This window comes from Cynoglossus semilaevis, chromosome 5 (assembly GCF_000523025.1).
Source record: "Cynoglossus semilaevis isolate Cse_v1.0 chromosome 5, Cse_v1.0, whole genome shotgun sequence".
NCBI classification, from domain to species: domain Eukaryota; kingdom Metazoa; phylum Chordata; class Actinopteri; order Pleuronectiformes; family Cynoglossidae; genus Cynoglossus; species Cynoglossus semilaevis.
In genome coordinates this window covers 11,533,667-11,557,147 of record NC_024311.1, presented here as the reverse complement: position 1 = coordinate 11,557,147, position 23,481 = coordinate 11,533,667, and the positions used below count along the sequence as shown (strand labels likewise).

Below are 23,481 nucleotides of genomic sequence, written 5' to 3'. Positions count from 1 at the left end.
GAATTTTGAAGATGGAGATGTGTTTGGAATTCGAATGAATGTCATGTTTGTTGGAATAATTAAGCAACCTGACCGAGACAAGAGTCAAAAGTTGTTTTGCCTTATATGTGAATTAATTTATCACAAGGACACAAGGTTGGCTTAACTTAAAAATGTGTATTTTTTCATTTAACATAGGGTCATCTCTCAGAAGGTCTTGTCACCAAATGGTACAGATCTCCTCGCCTGCTGCTCTCTCCTAACAACTACACCAAAGCCATAGATATGTGGGCAGCTGGATGCATCTTTGCAGAAATGCTCACAGGAAAAACACTCTTCGCAGGTAAATTGTGATCATATATATATATATATATTTCAAATAGGTTCTGTAGAGACAATGGTTACTTGTTGAAACTACTCTGTGCTGAGTACAAGGCAGACAAGGAGGGTTATGTTATTCTTCCTAAAAGAGATTTGAATAGTTTTATTTTGGGTGTCTTAGGAGCCCATGAACTGGAGCAAATGCAGCTGATTCTGGAGTCCATCCCTGTGCTGCGAGAGGAAGACAGGCAGGAGCTCCACAGCGTTATCCCAGTTTTCATCCGCAATGATATGTCCACGCCCCACACACCACTGGCCAAGCTGCTCCCCGATGTCAGTCCCCAGGGTGAGTCTCGGTTTTACTCATTTGTCTGTATTATCAGGCTTGTGATATAACCATGCATGACAGCATTGGGGGAGTAGTCTGGTTCATGTATCACGTACAACAGAGCTCACGTTTCTTAAAATGCTCCTTATAGTAACTTTCACTCGGCTGACATCCTCCTGCAGCCTTAGATTTCCTGGAAAAGATCCTGACTTTTAACCCCATGGATCGTTTGACTGCGGAGGAGGCCCTCGCTCACCCCTATATGGCTGACTACTCCTTCCCCCTGGATGAGCCTGTATCACTGCACCCGTTCCACATTGAGGATGAAGTAGACGATATTCTTCTTATGGACCAGAGCCACAGCCACACTTGGGACAGGTTTGTGACTGTGAAGCAACACACAGTTTGGCATTAAAGTCTGTGATAACTACACGAACACACACCTATTTCCAACATAGTTGATTTTGTCTACAGTAGAGTTTTATATTTGTTTGTTTACTAATGTTTGTCTCTTTCTTTCCTCAGGTTTCACGAGAGCCAGCTCTCAGAGGCTGACTGGCATTTGCACAGCACACACCACGACCCAGATGAAGTCCAAGTTGACCCACGAGCACTCTCTGATGTCACAGAGGAGGAAGAGGTTCAGGTGTGTTTTTATATACATCTGTCCCAAGATGTATTGTATTATATTAGCTCATCATCCTAATCAGGCAGTCTGATGGCAGAAAAGGCCTGTAGGATGGCACATGGTCACAACATTTCATCAGAGCTGTAAAGACATTTCTGTCTTTGCAGGTGGATCCTCGTAAATATGCTGATGGAGATCGTGAGAAGCTCCTGGATGAACCGTCCTTTGACTATTCCAGTCTGTTCCCTCCAGAAAGATCCTGGCAGGATGACCACCATGAAAACAAATACTGTGATCAGCAATGTAGTCAAACTTGTAATTACAAGGCAGTCTCTCCGCCCTACCTGGACAACCTCGTCTGGAGGGACAGCGAAGTCAACCACTACTATGAACCTAAACTCATCATCGACCTCTCCAACTGGAAGGAGCAGCAGAGCAAAGAGAAGGCAGACCGCAAGGCCAGAAGCAAATGTGAGAAAAACGGGCTGGTGAAAGCCCAGATTGCTCTCCAAGAGGCTGAGAAGACCCAGGATCCAGCAGAGAAGGACAGTGAACAGGAAAAACACCAAACAGAGAAGCCTCAGAGTCAGCAGAACCAAGGCTTTGACTTTGATTCCTTCATTGCAAGCACCATTAAACTGAGCCTCCAGCCAGAGCCATGTCCAGAGGTGACCCTGCTTAGCCAAGTGGGCCTCCTGAATGAGCTCAACTCCTCCGTCTCCCTGCTAGAAACCCCACGTTCAGGCTCCGTGTCCAAATCCATAAGTCAGGAGAAGGAGGAGAAGTGCCTGGTGAATCTCGCCCAGCTAGGTGGAGGCGGATTGGGAGTTGGCGATCGGAACAGCCCCTGTCCCGCCCACCCCTGGGAGAGTTTCAGCTCTGGTGAGAGAGTCAGTGAAAATGGCTGCTTGATCGACGAAGCTTGCTGGGACATACACAGAGAGGATTACTTCCAGAAGGAGAGCACTTACACCAGCTACCTGGACCACCTGTTTAGTCGGAAAGAGGAGAGGGTCTCGGATGCAGTGTCCAGTGCAGAAATGGAGCCCTCAGAGGGACTTACCCTGGATGAGGGCTTCCTCAGTAGGAACACAGAGATTGTTCTTAATGTGCAGCTGGACACTCTGGCTTTGCCTGGCTTTGAAAGTGCAGAGGACCTGCCTCTAAAATCCATCCAGGCATCCCTGACACCCTGCGCTGTCAAATGCTCCCCACAAATTGCCCACAAAACATATAGCAGCATCTTCAAGCATCTTAATTAATAAAAAAAAAAAGTATCCTCCCTCACAGTGCAGAAATTACTTTTGTGTATTTTATTTTAATGATATGGTATATTATTATACTTGAATCATTTCATACTTTTGTATTATGGTTACTTTTTTGTTCAGTGTTTTGCAAGATCGGATGTGTGATTTGTAACATTTGAAGAGTCTGGGTCATCACTCTGAGCCTTGTTGACATGTACACCCCCATTGCTTAACTGGCACGTCACTGGCACACATACGTACTGTAGATGAGGAGAGAGCAGGAGGTGAAGTAGCTGAGGAAAAGATGGACAATAGCAGCGAGACTGAAATGATGTGGTTTTGGTGTAACCAAGAACGATGGAGAACACTGAAATAGAGGTAGGTTTTTGAGTGTTTCCTGTGACGCACACAAACGGAGGATGGGGTGTTTTTTTTTTTTGTTTTGTTTTGTTTTGTTTTTTCCTTCCTTCACTCACCATTTCCCAACAGAAAATCTTCCCGATGAACCCTCTCATACTGTAAATTTGACACATGATGCCAGCAGCAACTATTATCGTAGGCGTTTATGTAAAATGTGTTATCTACCTCAAGGTAACAGCCGCGAGAGACACTCGAAGCCGCACTAGTGCTTTACACACATGACCATCCTCATACCCTGAAATGAAGTGGTCAACGTAGATGAAATCTGTCTACTTTAGCATTTAACATAGTGAGGTGCTTCAGTAATCATTTATTTATTTCTAGCAGATGTGATATTTATTTTATCAAAACTGTGTTGTTTCAATGTGATTATTGAAGAACGAAGAGTTAGGAGGACGGACTTCCATTTTCATTTCGGCACTATATGGTTGTTTAAGTGTTCCTTTCATGGTAGGATGCAAACTCACTGTTTTGTTTTACATCTCTATCGTCTAAATGAATATCATTCTTTCCCTTGTCTTTTTTTATGGGTGCATCGTTTTTAGTGAAAAATCTGCTTTTTAATTTTGAAGAAGCGCCTAAAAAGTCTTAATTTTGTTTATTTTTTATCTAAATGTAATGTTAAAAAAAGACATTGAGTGCATGGAGGCAAGAGAAAGGTACCGTTTAAGTAACGAGGATGGTGAGTATAATGTAAATCAGTTTTAATTGTCCTTTTTGTTAAATTTCTATGTGCTTTTTCAGCAAGCATGTTGAATTAGGTTAAGGTGTAGCATGTAGAACATTTAAGGACTTTTTGTAATCATTGGTTCCCCTGTTCTACAAAATATCTCAAAATAAAAATTACGGGCAAACACTTTGGTGTGCTTTGTTGTGTTTTTATAGCTCTGCACCTTGGAACTCGCTCACAGTCTCTTAAGTGATTGGCACTTGTAAAAATATAAACGCTAATGCTAAAAGCTGAGTGGAGCTGATTTTGACATCAGGATTATGTCATTACACTAGTGAAGTCAGTGGTTCCTGTATGTTGTGTTGACACACAGATTAGTCAGTTCCAGGAACAGAGGGGAGGAGTCAGGCAGTCATTAAAGATGAACCCATCAGTAAATGTTCAAATGGTTTCACCTCCTCAAGTCACAAGGAGGTGGCAGAGTTAACAACAGAGATTTTCAGTTTCAAAGTAATCAGGGTGGGGTCAAATATACAACAGGAAGAAGCTTTAGATGTCATGATATTTATGAGTCCATGGACAATAGGTTATATTCCACCTTAAATTAAACATCAGTCATTTTTCTACGAAGCATTTGAATATGTGTTAATGTATAATATTTTATACATTATACATTTACACACGAATCTTATGCAAAAGAACAGAGTGAAATGTTTGATTTATGATGTGCATTTCTTTAAACGGAGAAGAGTCTGAAATTGATCCAACCTTTGGTTGGTGCAAAGGTTGTTAGAGAATAACAATCTACAGCTGGGCCTGGGCTTTTTTACTGTTGCCTCTTCCTTCTGGGAAACATTAGACCAACTGTGTGTTGGTGTTTCTCCTCTCTTGGTAACAACACAATCCTCATGTTACAGTGAGGTTAAATCCTGCTGGAGTATTTACAGTAGATGAGGTAAACTGAGCTATGCTATGTGAGCCCGTGAGTGTGGATTGAAAACGTGACTTAAAATATAATGTTTCACTCTCATAGTTTGACCTACATTTGTCTTTTCTTCCTTTGACTCTTAGTACGTGGTGCAGGCTTGTTTCTCTTCAGCAACTTTCTTTTCTCCTATGAAGACAGCAGAAGGAGTCCTCAGATTCTGATTCATCATCAAGACTCAGACTTTGCAACTACTCCACCATTACTCCTCAAGACTCCTTTCTAAGACAACTTTTCTCCCGGTTTACAAATAAGTATTGTGGATAGCCTCCTAACTGCACGGTGGAGGCCACCGTCAAAGTCCCAGACTGAAAACGTGGAGGGGTGCATGGGGGAGAGGGTCATCAAAACAGAGCCAATTCACACACGCAGTAAACCCTAATGTGAAACCCTGGAGGTGGTTATGGGAAGAGCTGCAGCTAATCCCAGTTTATCGGGTGAAAGGTGGATTTACACTGTGAACAGAATGCAAGTCCAACAGATGGTGACATATGGTGACCAGCATCCAGTTACAGTCTCATTCACACTTGCTATACTGTAGTTACAGTATGTTACAGTTACAGTAGGATGCACGAATCACTTCAACTTAGCAGTGTGGTGTTACAGTATGGTTAAAAGTTCTCTCAAATGACTGGTGTTAAACCTCAATTCTTATGATTTATAAAGTTAAATATTTCATTATGAGTTTGTGCTTCAAAACAATAGTTACATATATTTGATTTTCAATTGAATTTTTATAATAAAGAATGACTAGAATGGAAAACTAAATTTATTGATAAACACCTGACAAATCCCTCAAATCACTGATAACTTTTTTTGGCACAGCTGTGTGGGAGAAGTGTTGACGTACAGTGTGTAGGTTGGAGCTTCAGTCGAACCACTGTGAGGAGGTGAGCAGGAAAATGCTGAGTCAGGTTTATTTTCTTTAGCAGAAGACTTCAAACTGACTTATCATATTAGACAATATAGTCATACAACTAAAGGTAAAATAACAGAATTGAACTTTATAATTTGATAACATATGCCACTGTCTCCGCTGTCTGCTGCTTTCCAGAGAAAGTCCTTTATGCTGGTTAAGGTTAAGGTAAGTCAGCTCTGACAGAAAGGAAACCACAGAAACCACAGGAATAACTGACTAGAGCGGCAACCTGAGTGCTGCTGAATTATGGGGAGGATAAAATGTGACCCTTGTTTTACCTGTTACAACTTGAAGCAGCTCATTATGGCAGCTCAGTGTCAGAATGCAAGTCTATATTCAGACCAGTTAGATCGAGTGCTGGGTTCTAAAGTTAGAACACAAAGTGCATTTATAAATAGGCTTCAGTTCTCAGTGACCTGCACACGTGAAGCTTTATCAAATCCCTGTGCCATCTGAAGTTATAAAGTGATACCCTAACACTATCATTTTTTAGAGCAGCAGAGTAACCTGCAGTTTTCACATCAGGATCACAAATTCACCACCAAGTGTGTCTGTGCAGATTCAGAGTTCTCTGAGGGCATTGGTACCAGACTTCAGGAAAGGTCTCCCAAATTAAACACTCTACATTCTAACACGAAAGAGTTCAGTGTTGTTCAGGTAGGTCACTACAGCTTCAGTATGAATCGACCATTGAGCCACCAGCAAACATTTTAGTTGATGCTGAGCACACATACTCGAGTCTGAGGTTGGAGGTTCCAAAATAGGGGTGACGTCATGGAGGAATTCTTGCAGTAACACGTCTGTTCCTTTCATAGGTCTTGGCCATAGTTGATCAACTGTATAAGAAGAAGTAGACATTGGGCTACAAGAATCATCAGGCGGTATTGTTTGTGGCCATACTGCTAAATTACCAAACTTTGTGGCCCACTTTTTACCTTCACATGTCCAACACGAAATACTGTACATATACAGACACTTTCAGGGCTTAAGGAAAGGTTTTCTAAATTAGAATAGTTGACAGCTAGAATATTAATAGATAATAAAAATTACATATAAATAACACATTTATTTTTATTAATTATTCTAAACTAAAACTCAACTTTCTTTTACTACAACTATTTATTTTTCTTACTACTCTAGACGACAGCCCGGACTTTGAAACAAAAATTGTGAAAGGATTGTAATTTTAGAGTCTCATGTTTTGAGGTTTGTTTGTTTTTTCGCTCATGGGTCACGAGTTGCCATCCAAACAGAACATGCAAAGATAAACAGCTGCTGAATAATGTTTTGGAACAGATAGTGGAAGTGGTGCTTGCACAACAAAACATTGCTGTTCATGCAACACTTGAGACTCCCCATTGAAATAAAAGCATCACTGTGTGGGCGCTATGCACAGACCACTTGACAGCGAGGAGCAGCCTGGAACAATGGACACTGTATCACAGATGAATTTTCAAGATGAATGGGTTTCATTAGAACAGCAGCAAGAAGCTCACGAGTCGTGCAACGGAGAGCGAGTAGATGTCAGCTACTTCACACATGCACAGACTGAAATTAACTTAATTTTTGCCACAGAGTCTGTGTGGAATTGTGTGATTTATTCTCTGTCAATGAAAGAAGGCAGAGGATCATTCATGTTTGGGCATGATGAATAAAGTTGTCCACTTGATTAAAGCCAATAACTCAGGTCTGAGTTTTATTACATCTGGATAATGTGTTGTTCCTGTGAGTCACATGCCAGTCACCTGGTGTACATGTCAGAACGTGTCAGAACCCAGAGGTAGACAACTTAATAGAACCCTCACAGGTGGTGACACTGGAACTGAATTAGTCAGCCTTCACCACACCGATCTGGTTTCAGCTCTCAAAACAGACTTTCATTTCCAAACTGACACTAGTCAGGTGTCATGACTGCAGAGGACAGCCATGAGCTACTGTGCACATTGTTACAATACAGCCTCCTACTGGCCAACAAGAGCAAGCGCGCGGAGAAGAATGTGATTAAAACGAATCAAATTTACAGTTTGAGTTGAAAAGGACTGTGGTTAAAATAAAAGGTAACAGTTTTATGTCTTTCAACTGTAACCTAATACTTCAACCGACAGTTTTATATTCCTTGAAAAGGACTGTGGTTAAAAAAAAAGGTAACAGTACTTCAACCGACAGTTTTATATTCCTTCAAGGTATTTTGGAGAATAAAGACAAATTAAAATTAAATTTTATATAGATAGATAGATGTAGAATACAAAAGAGGAAGAAAAGAAAATACATCATTTAGGAAAGGTAAAAAATTTAAATGAATAACAAAAAATGACACTTGAAAAAAGTAAAAGGATATAAATGAAAAACAATTAAATAGAGCAGAAAAAAGGGAACATGGGAAAGGAAAAGAATATGAACAGAAGAAAAAGAAAAAAGTGGAAAAAAGACAAGAAAGTAAAAGAAAGAAAAAAAGGAAAGGAAAAAAGAATAAAGGTTCTTGTGCACTGAAGAAAATATTAAAGTAAACAGATGATATTCAAACATCAATGTTTGAACTTTAACTACAGACCTGTTCTTGGAGACAGTATTTTTAGTGTACACGACTCTGACCTTGTGTAAGTTGATGAAAGATACTACTGAAAGCTCAAACAACGACACCTAAACAAACTAACATCACAGTCAAGGTGTTTATCTTAATGTCCCCTCCTGTAAATGTCAGGCTGATACAAAGTAACACAAGAGCCAGACAACAGACCTGGAAACGTTCAGCGTACAAGTTGCCATGACACTGTTGTCTCTGTTGACTCTCGTCAGTTTTTCACTGGAGAATACACAACACGCGTGCATACTATAGATGTCGAGCACACATAGTTTTTCAAATGCCCCAGAGGAACAGCCTTAGAAACACCTTCTGGTCTACAGTACACACAGCGCTGCATTTCAGGCTCTCAGTCTTATCTCCTGGTCATATCAGCCGCTTCAGATCAGATATCTCTGTCGTCACGGGACCTTTGCACTTTTAAAGAATTTTAAGACTTTGGGAGATGAAGGCGAAGGCTCTGTCAGTGAAGGAGTGCATCTGGGTGTCAGAAGAGTGCCATCCGGTGGACAAGCTCAGCAGAGACACCAGCATGGAGAGCCTCTGCTTACCAAACATCTTTAAGTCCAGGAGGGTCAAGCCTCTCACCAGGATTCAAGGTGGACCTTCATACCAGGTCTACTACACTGCCAGAGAGCTGCTGCTGAAAGTGCTGGACAAAGGAGCCGTGCGGGAGTTGATCAGGAGAGCAGCTGGAGTCAAAGCAGGAACTAATCGTCCTTTACACGGTCAAAGTAGAGAACAGGGCACAGAACTCTCCGAGGAGGAATATGCCGAGGTGTTGAAGTGGTTCTCCATAGTTCTGCAGAGCGGGCTGTCTGTGGGAGAGGACGGCAGCTTTGATTCTGAGCTGACCACAAAACTAGACGGATGGCAGGGGTTTCTGAAGAGAAACAGCTTCCAGAACAACCTGCTGTATCTGAGCAGAATGGAGGATGCCGACAAGCTGGAAGTTCTCTCCGCTTTCTGTGACCTCCTCAGCAGACGATTCCAGGCCTTGTACACACCGGGACAAAACCTAGCTGTGAAGAAATACCAGCTGTCATACCACCAGACCACCTGCCCACTCCATCTGGCTGTCCTGTGTGACTTGGACTCAGGCTTTATCTGCAACATGTATCTGTATTGTCCACACCAGCTCCAGAGGCTGAGCAGGAAACCAGTGATTGAACATGTTGTTGAGTGCTTGCTGAGACGTTTCCTGAACGAGAGACGCCTGGTTCAGCTGGACTGCTCTGCGTGGACGGCAGGAAGAGTCACAGACTTCTTTTCGGACTTTGGTGGAAATATCAATTTTGTTGCAGACGTTAGAGGGCTAGGCACAGACTTCAAATCTTCACCACCTTCACACAACATGGCACAAGAGCAGAAACAAGCACCTCAGGACTTCCTGTCCCAACTGGTGGCCCACCTGCAGGGCTGGACCGGACCTGTTCTACTTCCTCTGTCAGACCTGAAAGGAACAACGATTGATGTCTTTCTCCCAGGTTTCTGGGCCGTGCTTCATACGATCTGCATCAACACATTTGTTATCCATACACTGCAGAGCCAGGGCTCAGGCAAGCAGGTCAACCTGAAAGAGTTCACCAAGACTCTGGCCTCTCAGGTTCCCATGGCTGAAAAAAGTGTTGCGGTGCCTGTTTTACCACGGCTGAACAGCAGTTCACAGCAGGAGACAGGTTTTCCAAACCTTCCTAAACAAAGGTTAGTCCCCGCAGCTGAAAACCTCCATGTTGTTTGGTATTACAACCTCATGTAATTTATACCACATAGGTGTCAAATATATAGCCCACGGGCCAAAACCAGCCCACTAAGAGGTTCAATCCATGTCGCTTGATAAACTTGGTATGCGGTACACATACCATACTTTAAGAAATATTGCATTTTGCATGGTGGATAGTTAAGGAAAGACATGTTCATGTGTTCCTTCTGTTATATTTTTCGCAGAGTTAACAACACTGCTGATTGTAGACAGCTGCAGGAAAATGAGAGAAGAAGAAGCAGCGGCGGCTCGGCCAAAAGACTACAGGTGTGGAACAAACCAGGAGTGTGTGGTTTGGACAACTTTGGAAACTCCTGCTACTTAAACGCAGTCTTACAGTGTCTGTGCTCCACCGTGCCCCTCGTTGAGCACCTTCTTCATCAAGACACGCGAAAAGAGCTCGCGAGGTGAAAACTGAGCACCATCTCCTCTCCTGACCCATGTGACTGTACAGTTTCTATCAATCCATTCATTCACATCTGTTCACATAGGTCTAAATGTCGAGCAGCAGAGGTGTTTGTCCGCCTACTGGAGGAGATGTGGCTGGGGAGAAGCTCCCGTTGTGGCCCTGTGGAGGCCAGATCTGTGCTGTGCTCCCTGCTGCCACAGTTCAACAACTATTCCCAGCAGGATGCACAGGAACTGCTGCTCTTTCTGCTCAATGTGCTCCACGAAAACCTCAAAAAGGTGAACCAACATCTATTTCAACTGCATTGAAAAATTGAATTACGGCCAAGCTAGGTTGGCTTAAAACACCATACCCTTTTCACTTCATTAAAAAATAATCCTATCCCATTTCTTTTTTTATTAAAAGATAATCTAGCAATGATTTAAAACAACAGGTCATTCAGTCTGTGCACATTGATGCCTCCAGAGACACTGAATGTGTCTGTGTGTGTTCACCTTTACAAGGCAGCAAAGTGGCAGATGCGACAGCTGAGAAAAGGCCACAACAGAAATGTTGCCAATGCTACCGGAGAACCCACCATTGTCTCACATCTGTTCGAGGGCCAGCTGACCTACACCACCCTCTGCATGCACTGCAGTTACCAGGCTGAGAACACGCAGACCTTCACTGTCCTGTCTTTGGCCATTCCATCAGACGTGATCAAGTGTTCCATTCAGGTGCCTCTAAACACCTACAGAAGTTCTCACTCACTAATGCTTAAGTTACAAAATAAAAATTTGCTGCATTTGAAATAACTGTAATCCCTCCCCCATGATTGTCTCGGTGTGGAGCAGGACTGTCTCTCACTGTTCTTTGAGCAGACCATCCTGAGCGGAGGAGAGAAGATGTTGTGTTCAGTGTGTGGTCTGAGGAGAGAAACTGCTGTCCTCACCTGTTTGGAAAAACCACCTGAAATCCTAATGCTGCACCTGAAACGGTGAGTTAACACCAAAGTCATGACAATTAGTCATGGCCAATCATGAGTTGGTTAATTTGTAGTTATTGTGTTTCAATTTCATTCTACTTTAATCTCAAGCAGTCAACAGACAAAGGTGGGGTACACCCTGTAGGGTCCACCCGTCCATCACAGGGCAAATACACTGAAAACATATTCTGCATTTAACCGGTCACCAAAGTGAGCAGTGGGCAGCACAAACACCCAAGAAGCAGTTTGTGGCAACGGTGCCATGCTCAGTGCACCTCAGTGCACAAAATGGAAGCTATGAGCTTTAAATTATATTTAAATTATTTATATTTTATTTATATATTTTGTATTTAAATTTAAAAATGTAAAAAGAAGTAGTACTAGCTGTTTGTGATGTAGATTTAAATACTATTTATATAAACAAATGCTGGGTGTTTTTTTTGTTTGCTTTTTTGAACATGGTACTCTGATGTGGCCCTCCAATGAAAAGGTGGTAACAGCAGTGGCCCCCAGCTCATTTGAGAGACCTGTACTATACAATTACAGTAAATTCTCCATTCTATAGGTTTGGGCTCAAGGGAAAGAACCACGTGAAACTGAGGACTAATGTGGTGTTTTCTATGAAGCTTGATCTCAACCAGTTTCTCTCATGCTCAAGCCAGAACACCTCTTGTTCCTCCTATCGTCTCTATGCCGTTGTGGTGAGTAAATCCATAGATTCACACACAGACAATATAGTTGTGTAGACAGTATACATTCATATATTGATGTGCAGTGAAACTCATGGCAGGTGAGGCACTGACTTAAGTAGTCGGATTTACAAAAAAATTAAACCAAACTATTCACACACAAAAGAAAATAATAATAATAATAAAAGTTGTTTAAATACTGGTTAAATGTAATATCTAATCTCAATTCTTTGTACACACACACACAGGTAAAGTACATGGGTTTTTGGCTAAAACATTTGCTCTGCATCAATTACAATTATTACCATGTTTAAATATTAGTTTGATAGTTTGAATAAAATGTTTACATTTTGATGGTTTATACTGTCTGTACAAATGTAAAAGACACATAAAGAATGTTTTCTACATGATCAAAGTTGAACGTTTTTTCAACCTTAATCAATTTTGATAAAATTTTTTTAAAAAGTTTGTGGTCTTACCTTTATTTTCGAATTAGGGCCGTGTTCTCTCTTGTTAGCGTTATCCTCAGTGCCCTTGCCTTTTAAAGGTATCTCCGTCCAAGTGTACATTAATATCATTGCTATAATTGCCGTCATTAGTACTAGTTTTGTTAATGTCTCGTAGTTTGAAAGAAACAAACAAATCAACAGTCGTCCCACTGCTGTGCACTTGATTTCCTGATATCGCTAACTTTTTGGCGCCGAAAGCAGCAGCAACAAGCAGCTAACGGACTCATGTCTGCCACTCGTCGGTTCAGCGTAGTATCGTTTACTTCGTCTTACGCCGTCACATTGCGGTTTCGTGTACGAACACGAAGACTAAACATTTCACATACACCTGTTTAGACTAAACATAGACTAAACATTTCACATACACCTGTTTGGGATTTTAGAGACCACGCTGGAGATTATGATGATTTTAAACGCATTTGTAAACATTATTTTGGCGTCGTACAATGTGACGATAGCTAACACACGCCAGTCACTGTAGTTTCAAAACAAGTTTAATCGATTGCGACTAAAAAAAAAATAATACAGATACTTGTACAACAACATTTTAAAGCACACACTATCGTGATTAGGTGATTTAAGTTACATTATGACGTCATTCACTTCTTGATAATCTTGTCATGGATGGGTTGAAGCGTTGTAAGACACAGTGAAGAAAAACTAAGATATAAATGAGGATTTGACCCATCTAATGGTAAATGGGTAAAATAAATATATATTAAACATACACTGTGGTAAAGAAGTCTTCTTATAGCAAAATAAATTATTATTACAATAGGTATACCAGTACCTGTTGATTGTAGTTTTATGCAGGACACATTCTCTTCTTCTTCTGTAGAACCATGCAGGTCACCTGAACATGGGTCACTACACAGCTCTCTGCCACAACACTGTGACCAGCACCTGGCACTGCTTCGATGACTCTGCTGTCAGAGAGGTACAGGACAGCTTTGTTCAGTCTCCAAATGCCTACCTGCTGTTTTACAGCCGGAAGCCATTCAAACATCCCAAGATCTCTGGACTCCACTGACAACATGGGGAAATCCAGTTTTGACCTTTCACCTTCATCATGTCTCCCATATCAATAAAGAAAATGAATTGTTGCCTTGTGTCCCTGTTTATTTGTGTTTTAAAACCTGTTGTTACATGAGCCAGTCTGTAGCAGTCTCTCCTGAAGTAGTTAAAAGGTTTTAAGAAAACAGCTGAGGTACGTTGTCAAAAACTTTATTTATTGTGCGGTTACACAGTAAGCTACGTCAGATGATTCTCCACTTTTAAGGGTAATTCTGCACCAGGAAAAGCTCTAGTCCAGGCAGGAACCAGCTCCCGGAGTTGGCTCATGCTTCCATTGCAACTGCTTTCTCAAGTCAAAAAGTTCTCTGTACACAGTTAACTTTGAATTCAAAACATTTTGGAATTGTACAGTAGGGTCTTCGTCTTTTGCACCAGGTCAAAACATGATTCTTTGCCTCCTCATTTAAAACCCTGACTGATTAGGACACAGCTAAATCTTTGACAAAACTAGTCAAAATTTCACATCTCTTATATTCAAACAACCCAGGTAATGTTTTACCTTGACATGTTCCGATGGTGTGCTCCAGTCTTCCTCATCAAGAAAGAAACTTAAAGTATATTTTAACTGTAATTATCAAAACAGTATAAACCCAGTGTGAAGTCATAACTGAATGATATATAAGCTCTAATCTGTTTATATAATATTTTTAAATACATTTTTGTTACCTGCTTTGCTTTAAATCACGTCAACCTCAAGGCCCGTGGGCTGAATCTGGATGATTAAGATAGTATCAAAATACTATCTTAATCATCACTAGGTGGATGAAATACAGTGTACAGTATAACACAGGCATGGCAAGTAATTCACCTTTATTCTATAATTTTAATTCTGGTGTACCAAGTGTGTGTTTACCACAAACTACATCTTCCATATTACATGCTGATTCCATGACCAATGTCCTGGTATATGTCGAATGGAAATATCAACAATCACTCCAACAATGTCCAACATGTGGAGGCGAATTAACATAAAGGTTCCCAAACTAATATGGGAAAAATCAGTGTGCCATTTGTGTCATGAGGCCTGACGTGCCAGTTGATGGCGCTGCTCAGATCTTACTATCATTTTACCATTCAACGTTTTACTATAATTGAGAAAATACCTGTAACACAGTAATTGACACTGAAAGACTAGTTAGAAGCAGTTTTAATAAATAGTTGTACGAGTTGTTAAAGATTAATATAATCATTATATCTGAAAGAAATCGTCTTTAGAGCATGGAAAAACCAAATCAACGTGTACAGTATAAAATAAGAGATTATGTTCTCATGCTAGACAATCAAACTGGAACTAAGGATTCGAACCCTGAACCTCAGAACACTGCTTGCTCCTGTCAAAATCAGTCGGTCCAAAAACACACATCCGCACAAAAACACTGCATCAGTGAATAATTAGGTTTTCATGTTTCGGCGTTCTCCCTGGTCTTACTCCAAATAAATCATTTAACCCTTCTACAAGTGCGTTACAAAAAAACCCAGCATTACCGATACAGGGTGCAGAATCGTCACGGTAATATTTCATCTTTATAACTTTTTGATAATAGTTATGCGAATAGTTAAGTGTATTTAATTAGAGAGAGAAAAAAAAACTACGACAAACTTTAGAGCAGGTAAATTCTTAGTCCTGTGTATTGTTTTCAGAGAGTGCAGTATTAATAATGTAAGCTGTTAGAGAACGTCTTCTACATAAAACAACTTCAACTGATTGCATATAGTGATGATAAAAATAATGTCAATCAACACTCACAGTCTCTCTTCTGCCCCCTAGGCTCAAGTTAGGTATGAGAAGGCTATATAGAGTCACACAGTTTGACCACGTGAACACGGGCAGGTTTTATTGGCTGCTACTTAAAAAAAAAAAAATCAGTTTGGTCACTTAACATAGACTCACCTGGCCCTCCTGTATTTACAGTTTTGTTTGTGCAACATTGGCTTTGTTATGTATGTACATGCCATCTAATAGTTAATCCTGGTCTTTGCCGATCCTTCCCCACGGCGCACATTGCAAATGAATGAAGGGCATTTGCATCAGATGCTGACGCAGCAACGTGAAGGTGCAGAACAGAGTGTTCACTTGGCCTCTACTTGATTAACAATGTGAACAGGCGGCAGGTTTAAACAGCTCTAAGGTCCTTGATTAGCTGAAGCATTGCACAGTGTGCCCGAACCATCGTCCGACAGGATGCTTTGGTCACTCGTTGGAGCATGCCTCCAGGTGCATGCGCGCGACTAACTTCCTAGCAGCCTCTTGCACCGTGTTCTCAGCGATGCGATTTTAGAAATCGGAAAAAAAGAGAAAAGAACGACCTCTAAGCGTGATCACGTCGTCCAGCTTCATCACAAGATGGAGTAAAACAGGATGTAGGCTGCGGAGGACTTCACAGAGGAGGTGGAGATTTCCCACACCTCGTGATCATCAAACTTGTACCAGCGCTGTTTCATGGCGTTCTTACAGTACGCTGTGTAATGGCCGCCGTCTAAACCACCGTAGTGGTTCTGGTAGAAGGAAAGGAGAAGTTGTTACAGTTAATTAAATTAAAAAGAATCCATCCTACTGTTTGGGACATTGCTGTATTTATCATAAAGTAAATAGTTTGAAGAGCATAACTGAAGAAACTGAGGACATAAGTGGACACTGTGTCACTGAGGTCACGCCAAAGGGTCCAGAAATCACACATTGTTCACCATCATCACCAAGATTTAAGTTTAGGAATTCATTAATAGGACGTTTGACAGGCAGCCTAATCTGTCTGCCTGTCAAATGTCTCCTATGCATAAATCCTACGAAAATGCAGTTGTGAGCTTTTTAATTTTCCATTTAGTGATGATTTAAATAAATGTGAATTTCTTTTATTTAAAAAAATTGAATGTGGAAAACTAACAATTTAGTGTTTTAAATACACTTTAAAATCTCCTGTTTTCCACATTTTTCTTTGTTATATATAAATAACTCCTAGTTAAATCTACCATTTGTTGGTACTTACAGAGACTGAATAAAGTCCATATCTCTTGAGGCTGTTTTTGGGTCCAATGACGTACTGGCTCAGGTCCAGACTATCCAGAGGAAAATCTACATAAGTCTGCAGCTTCTGCTTCCATCTCCCCTCGTAGGAAAATCTGCAGAAACACAAACAAAACCACTTTTCAGGATGATGTGAAAATCCTTCTGTTCACTTTCAAAATGTGTGAAGGGGCTTTAATAGAACAGACCGCTTCAAGTGCACCAGCAGAATGGGCGGAACTTTCCAGATCTCCAGTTTCTTTGTGGAGTCTCTGTGGGCCTTGCAGTGTCTGCAGAACACTTTATTGTTGTCCGTCAGCTTCTCCTCTTTGGAGAAGAGTCTGAGGCAGTCCTGCACGACAGATACACAAAGACACGACAGATGAATCTGTTGAAAACACCACATCATTTCACGTGTCCTTTTCACTAATCTCAATGCAAACTATGTCTCAAACTGACTAGAGTATTTCCTCTTGCTATTATTGGATCTCCAACAAATGTAGCTCTGAACACTTCACCAAAGTTAACAGGGAGCAGTGTGTAGGGGCGGTGCCATGCTCACAGCACCTCAGTGGTAACTTGGCAGCTAGTGGACTCGAACCTGAAACCTTAGGGCCCAACCACCAAGCCACCACTTGCAGAGGTTTACAGCCTGACTGACCTGAAGGGAGCACTTGCTGGTCGAGGCCAGAGGCAGTGACAGGTACATGAAGGTCTCAAAGGTCCGTGACTTGCGATGACAGGTCAGACACTGCACGGTGGACTTGAACTGACCCTGGAACAGTGCTACAATGATGGACTCGTTCAGCAGCTTGTGTTTGCTCCAGGCCAGCTCTGCTGCCATCTGATCGTCCAAATGGTCGTTTTCCTCCTCTTTGTAGCGCTTCCTGTTGTCCGCCTGACGCCAGAGAAGGAAAAGCAAGAGAGGATGTCACACCCACCTACAAATGCCACGTCTCTTTATCAAACTATGTGATGTCTTACGGCACACAGAATGAACTGACCATGACTATAATTCAGTTAAGTACAAATCCTCCTTTTTTTAAAAAAATAAATAAATGACCAAGCAGTTGAAAAACAAAGATTAGAAAGAAGTACATGTGATTTAACCAATTGATATCTCAATAATTAGTCATAATGAATTATCAATTAGCTAGAGGAAGACACAGTGAAATAGGAAGGTAGCCGGTCTGATGGCAGACAGGTGTGAACTTCACACAGAAGGAACATAATGAGATGAAGAGTGTTGTGGTAAATGACAGCTCATCCTTTTTATTTGAAAGAGTTGTTTAATGGGATGGATGTAATTCTTCATTGACTCCAGGAGGAGGCAGTGGTCAGAGAATCTCCATGCTGCTTGCTCTTACCAAGTAGCTGTGCTCTAATACTGAGCTCCAACTTTCCTGTTTTCAAATGCACTACAACTTAAAAAAAATAAATTTTTGGTGCAGGCAATGAAGCATGTTTTTGGGTTTTACATGCACAGAGGTTCTGACAGGAACATCAGTCCAGAAAGATGCAGACACACCACAGTCACTTCTGCGACAGAACCAAGGACACACAGCTTACTTACTCTCTAATTTGCCATCAAATGAAACCAGGTGTGAAATAAAAAACAGAAAGAAAGTAAAAGATAAAAGACTAAGTTTTATTATAAAGTATGCAATAAAATTAAGAAGGCAGAGTGTTTACTTTTTCCAGTACTTATTAATATCTTAAATGGATAAACACAGATAGAATATACAGATATATACTCTTATGGTAGTAATATACTTTTTTACTTTTATTTGAACAAAAATAAAACAAAAAAGTGCTACTTAGCGGTAGTAGTAGTAGTAGTAGTAATAGTAGTAGTAGTAGTAGTAGTAGTAGTATGTGATGTAATGTTTGTTTTTTAGGTCATATTGCTTCTCTAATGGTCCTGTCACAATCACGTGTCAAACTCAACGGGCCTCAGTGTCTTACGCCTGTGTGTGGGTCTGGTTTATAAAATCAGAACCATACATGACTCTGTGTCCTAGACATTTTTCTTTTTCTCTTTTACCACTTGTTATAGCTAGTTTATCGATGAAATGACTAGTTTAGAGCACTGACCTTGTTGAGATCCTCATGAAGTCCATCCATGAGGAAGAGCAACAACTCCTGGGAGTCCTGCTGGTCATACCCAGCAAACTGGTCGTTGATCTTGCCTATGGTGATCTTAAAGTCCCTGGGACTGATGCACTTGTACAGACCGGCCCACAGGGCCTTCATGATCACTCCAAACTCTTCTGCCACCTCCCCTTTGTGACCAAGGATGTTGTACCTGGTGCAAAGATAGGTTCTGCACTTATCCCAGTATCTGATACGTAATACTCTTGTCAGCTCACACATACCTGTTAATGTCCTCCATGTAGTAATTCTTGTTAAAGTAATCAGCCATGGCTGGAGTGTTACACAGGCACTGCAAGATAGAGTTCATGTAGCATGTGTTTCCAAGGTTACGGAGCCCTGTCAGCGATGCTCCCTGACCTCCAAATGTAGGATTCAGGTTGCGGATTTTAGCAGCCGACGGCCGCGCATTCTCCACTTTGGAATAGGATTTAACTGTAGCAGGTCTGCAGGACGAGAGGAATGTCATTTAGGCATAAATGAGACCCAAAGAAATTCATGGCGTCTAATATCTTAAGCAACACTGAGATTAATTCTCTGCAAAGACATTAAATTACCACTTTAAAATATTTACAACTTCAATGAGGGAAAACTTCAAAACTACAAGGGTTAAAATATACTACAAAAGGAATTGATTGTTAGTGTTGGCGTGCTTCACATGATGTATTTGTTTTGTTTTTCCTACTTGGTGTCTCTGTTGATGGGGGGTATGACTGCAGCAACAGCAGCAGAGGTAGTGGTCTTTTTTTGGGCCTCCTGCGCCTCCTCCCTCAGGTCCTGGCTAATGTCAGGGGAGGAGTAGGAGCGTTTCAGTTTGGACTGTTCGCGCTCTCGATCACGGTTGGCATCCTGCTGAGCCGGAGGCGGGGGTTTCTGTTTTGCTGCTTTTGTTGGTGGAGTGGAGGGCGGGGTCTGTGGCACAGTGACCTCCGGAGGGTAAAGGTGGACGCGGTTGGTCGGCGAATGGTAGTATCTGTACGTCCCTGTTACTATGTCAAGGAACTAGACAAGAAAAAAGTCAAAAAAATTGTCTGTACTTTTTCAACATCATAAATGTATTATGTTTTGTTTGTTTTGTTTTTTTTTCAAATGAGGTTTGAACTTTTTGTACCTTCATCCAACCGTCTGGGAGACCAGGAACACTTCGACCCATCTCTTCACTCCTTGCTCTGGTCAGAGGTTCCCTCTGTGAATAAAACACTGACTTTGTTTAAAAGGTTCATTAATAATTATAATAACAACATATAACAATAACAACAATTATTATTATTATTATTATGTGTGGTGAAGTTGAAACTGAGATGAAAACAAAAACCATGTGAGTTTCTTAACCTAATAACGTTCATTAATATGTCGGCCCTTGAAGGGCAACTGTATTGCTGATGTGGGTCCCCAGTGAAAATGAGTTTGACACCCCTGGTCTAAATGAAACTTAGAAAGCACAAACATCCACACGAGATGTCGGCGTGGCCAACGCATACCTTGATTTCACTGACAATGTGGTTCGGAGCAGGTGAATCCAGGGACATACTCTTTGAAGGTGTATCGCCGTTCTGATCCTTTCCCCTCCTGTCTTTGTCCGTCCACACCCTGTTCTCTTTGTCCTCCTCCTCCTCCGCATGCTGCCTCTCCAGTTTCTTCTTCTCTTGATGCTTTCCTTCCTCCTCTTGTCCTTTACTCTTCTCATCTTCTTCTTTTTCTTGCTTTTCCTTCAGTTCCTTCTGCTCCTTCTCCCTTCTCTCCTCTTCCAATCGACGTGTCTGGTTGCGTTTTTCCTGCTCCTGTCGCGCCTTCTCCATCACGGCCACTGCATCGGAGTGTATTCTGTTTTGCTCTTCCTTAGACAAAGCACTGTTTGGTGTGAGGGATGGTTTCACAGAGCGGTCGGGGACTAATGGGCCGTTTTGGGCCGAGTCTGTTGCGGAGCCGTTCTGGTTAGGCTTAGGTTCACCTGATACTTGCACAGATGGCTTCTTGGCACGGTCAAACTGGGAAACAGAGGAGGAGAAAACATCAAATAAAGTTTCTTCTCTTCTAAAATGTCACTGTGCCACAGTATTATATAATATGAGTACAGTACCTGTGGAAAGGCCTTGGCTGATGCAGGTGACTGGCTGGACAGACCTGCTGCAGAACCCTTTGCACCAAGGTCTACACCAGAATTTGTGGGTAATTTGACAGATGACTCTATATTATCTAACCTGTCAGATATTATGAAGGTTGGGGGTTCTGCAGGGTTTAAACCATTTACTATTGCAGGAGCCGGGGGTTCCTGAGGTTTAGTTGTGGTCTCAGGTTCTGGTTGAGGGGGTGGGGGCGGCTTTATTTCCTCCAGGGATGGATAACTGAAGTTCACTGTTCAATAATTAATATTAAAAAAAAAGAAACAGAGAAAAACAATCAATGTATTGGAATACATTTCCCCTAAAACAGTATTGGAAAAAATGTGGCACATTTTTAAACCAAGTGGGAAAATAATAGAAAGAAAAGAAAAAGATTTATTTACAAGACATCAGTCAATCTGTTTTATTTTACTCGTCCTAGTTCAAATGACGTAAAGACACAGACTTCATCCTGTTTATCCACACTTTCTTCATTAACTGTACACCAATAACTATGATTTTCCACAACAGAATATGTGAACAATCACAAGTATTTCTGCTAAAACTCAACAAAAGCTCTCAGTATCTAGGTGAGAATAAGTTCAGAACCATCGGGCGTGGTTTCTAGAGTAATATACTGGTTTTACTAGTCGTGCAGATACTCACGTTGTGGCAGCGTGTTGACCACATTCTGTCTGGGAGGCCGAACCTTTGCATTTGTAGTGTACATTGGGTAGAACAGCAGCCAGTTTTCGTAGCCTCCCTCCAGCACCAGCGGCTCACTGCGCAGGATGGTAATGCTGTCCCACTGAGGAGTGTTTAAACACATTAATGTCCCTTGTGTGTTAAGTGTTAAGACACATAATGTACGTGGGAAACAAATATAGGAGAAGAACCAACCTTAAAAAGTGCATCTTTGAGGCTCTGGAGAGTGGTGCCCAGTTTAAGGTCAGTGACAGAACTGAACCAGTCCAGCAGAACTATGTAATCCACAAATCCCCGTCGCCTCCACTGCTCTTTCGACACATCTGGCAGCTTGGTCTCAATCTGGTTCACAGTGATTCTAAGGAAATGAACAGGATTAGGGAATTGCACCTTTGTTCTAGTTCATTACAAAGAGAGAGCACAGATAACATGTGCAGAAGTGGTCTTCTCACCCTGGGCTAATGGCCTCCTCTGGCACACTGATGCAGATTTGGGCTGGGACCTGGATGTGGGACTCTTCAAAGTGAATATGGCTGCGGGCGTCCATAACGATTAGAGATATCGTCTGGTCCTTCATTAAGTGGAAAAGTTTCTCAGCTGTGATTCCACCAGCTGGTACTGCTGCTGTAGGATAAAAATAAAAGGAGCACAGCAGAAACAACAGCTGTAAAACCCTTCCCTTTTGTGCAAACTACAGCACACATTTGCCTACAAATAAACACAGCAGCAGCACATTTTGCATTAATTAGAATTATTTTTTGTTCTACTTACCTTTTGAGGTCTTCGTTTCATTTAGTTCTCCTTTTACCTTAAAAAAACCCACAATAAACCAAAAAGTTAAAATTTTCTTTAAATGAATTAGATTTGGTTAATTTTTTGTTGCTGAGACAAAAATAATCAATAATACATTAAGGTAATGTAAAGAATTAGTGTGTATTTTACAACACTTGTTGCTGTATTTAATAGGTTCTATTTAAACAAGTAACATTTTTTGTTGAATATCATCTTTTTTTTACCTTCTTGCTGTCTTTCTTATTTGCAGCTAATGATTTTGTAGAGTCTTGTCCTTTCTCTGTTATTTCCTCTCTTCTCTTCTTCTCTTCCTGTCTCTCCTTCTCCTCCAGTCTTTTTCGAACCTCAACTTCCTCATACCTGGTAAGACATGTACAGAAAAAAAATCTGTCTAGCAATCATATCCATTCTGATTACACGGTATATAGAATCTGTGGAACACATAACAAGCCTCTGACCTGAGTTTCAGGCTTTCAGAAAGCTTCTCAGCCTCTTCAATGGCTTTCTTAAAGCTGGTTGGACCAAGCATTGTTATATAAAAATCCTTTGGGTAGTAAAAAAAAAAGACAAAGTTAACGACTTAGTTCTCATACAAGCAGAATGTGCTTAAAAAGCCTTAAAGAACTTCACCGGTTGCTCCTTGAAGTCTGGTCTTTTCTTGATGATGTCATATACGGTTAAATACTTCATATACATCACGTAAGCTTTCTCCTCATCCCTGTCAAGGCGGCACTCCTCTGCCAGTTTAAAGATTTTGCAGGCACTCTGTACATAACTGTGACAAAAGACAAAGTCAAAAGTTTGAAATTTTGTAGATAGGTTTAAAAACTTGTATTTCGATACGACAAGTTAGCTTAAAAGTTAATTAGATTGTGATTCTGTAATACGACGAGTTAGCTTAAATTTCGCAAAAGTTAAAAGTTAATTAGATTGTGATTCTGTAATGACAGACAATAAACAAAAATTACTTTCGAGTACTAGTCTTGTCCGGTTTGATTTCAGCTTTTTTGTTAAGGTCCCCCAGAGATGAGGACAAATATAGCTCTTTGACCCCTGTGGATACTGCAGGCATCTTGGCAGGTGTATTTGGTCACAAGCAGACCACGAGCGTCCAGTCAGTGATGATGACTAATGTCAGACATCTCTTCAATGTCTGTTGATTAAAAAAAAAGAGGTAAAATCAACATTACTTGGTTCAAATAGACTAACTGCATTTGCAACGGTCAGTTATTAGTTAATGGCATG

The 23,481-nt window shown here is 41.1% G+C and overlaps 3 protein-coding genes across 5 annotated transcripts in view; 2 read left to right on the top strand and 1 right to left on the bottom strand.

Moving 5' to 3' along the window:
• The window catches only part of mapk6 (mitogen-activated protein kinase 6), a 12,549-nt gene extending 8,770 nt beyond the window's left edge, over nucleotides 1-3,779 (top strand). For both annotated transcript variants that reach the window (XM_008310464.3, XM_008310463.3), the window contains exons 4-8: nucleotides 178-322; nucleotides 482-646; nucleotides 811-1,006; nucleotides 1,154-1,274; nucleotides 1,424-3,779. In XM_008310464.3, coding sequence (XP_008308686.1) covers nucleotides 178-322; nucleotides 482-646; nucleotides 811-1,006; nucleotides 1,154-1,274; nucleotides 1,424-2,518 — 1,722 coding nt within the window. In that variant the 3' untranslated portion in view covers nucleotides 2,519-3,779. The remainder of the gene's footprint in view (nucleotides 1-177; nucleotides 323-481; nucleotides 647-810; nucleotides 1,007-1,153; nucleotides 1,275-1,423) is intronic.
• Nucleotides 3,780-8,374: 4,595 nt separating this feature from the next.
• On the top strand, nucleotides 8,375-14,765 carry LOC103379071 (uncharacterized). Its single transcript, XM_008310494.3, has 7 exons — nucleotides 8,375-9,782; nucleotides 10,026-10,247; nucleotides 10,332-10,527; nucleotides 10,753-10,965; nucleotides 11,083-11,225; nucleotides 11,779-11,914; nucleotides 13,250-14,765. The coding sequence occupies exons 1-7, from the start codon at nucleotides 8,524-8,526 to the stop codon at nucleotides 13,439-13,441; spliced, it is 2,361 nt and encodes a 786-aa protein (XP_008308716.3). The 5' UTR covers nucleotides 8,375-8,523; the 3' UTR covers nucleotides 13,442-14,765.
• usp8 (ubiquitin specific peptidase 8) overlaps nucleotides 14,295-23,481 on the bottom strand; it is a 10,515-nt gene continuing 1,328 nt past the window's right edge. Inside the window, exons 2-19 of one of the 2 annotated variants that reach the window (XM_025055397.1) lie at nucleotides 23,205-23,389; nucleotides 22,867-23,011; nucleotides 22,695-22,780; nucleotides 22,461-22,596; nucleotides 22,216-22,252; nucleotides 21,897-22,065; nucleotides 21,640-21,802; nucleotides 21,406-21,547; nucleotides 20,718-20,992; nucleotides 20,119-20,625; nucleotides 19,749-19,823; nucleotides 19,323-19,639; nucleotides 18,862-19,083; nucleotides 18,581-18,791; nucleotides 17,148-17,384; nucleotides 16,696-16,838; nucleotides 16,470-16,602; nucleotides 14,295-15,981 (exon numbers count right to left, since the gene is read on the bottom strand). In XM_025055397.1, the coding sequence (XP_024911165.1) occupies nucleotides 15,823-15,981; nucleotides 16,470-16,602; nucleotides 16,696-16,838; nucleotides 17,148-17,384; nucleotides 18,581-18,791; nucleotides 18,862-19,083; nucleotides 19,323-19,639; nucleotides 19,749-19,823; nucleotides 20,119-20,625; nucleotides 20,718-20,992; nucleotides 21,406-21,547; nucleotides 21,640-21,802; nucleotides 21,897-22,065; nucleotides 22,216-22,252; nucleotides 22,461-22,596; nucleotides 22,695-22,780; nucleotides 22,867-23,011; nucleotides 23,205-23,308 (3,261 nt within the window). In that variant the 5' untranslated portion in view covers nucleotides 23,309-23,389 and the 3' untranslated portion in view covers nucleotides 14,295-15,822. Of the gene's footprint in view, nucleotides 15,982-16,469; nucleotides 16,603-16,695; nucleotides 16,839-17,147; nucleotides 17,385-18,580; nucleotides 18,792-18,861; nucleotides 19,084-19,322; nucleotides 19,640-19,748; nucleotides 19,824-20,118; nucleotides 20,626-20,717; nucleotides 20,993-21,405; nucleotides 21,548-21,639; nucleotides 21,803-21,896; nucleotides 22,069-22,215; nucleotides 22,253-22,460; nucleotides 22,597-22,694; nucleotides 22,781-22,866; nucleotides 23,012-23,204; nucleotides 23,390-23,481 lie in introns of both variants that reach the window. The other variant, XM_008310465.3, reaches the window with a different exon arrangement.

Excerpts from the sequence above, each read along its gene's own strand:
- LOC103379071 (XM_008310494.3), top strand. The coding sequence starts at position 8,524 with ATGAAGGCGAAGGCTCTGTCAGTGAAGGAGTGCATCTGGGTGTCAGAA. Across the intron at positions 10,248-10,331 it reads ACGCGAAAAGAGCTCGCGAG|GTCTAAATGTCGAGCAGCAG; the intron begins GTGAAAACTGAG and ends CTGTTCACATAG. Across the intron at positions 10,966-11,082 it reads TGATCAAGTGTTCCATTCAG|GACTGTCTCTCACTGTTCTT; the intron begins GTGCCTCTAAAC and ends GGTGTGGAGCAG.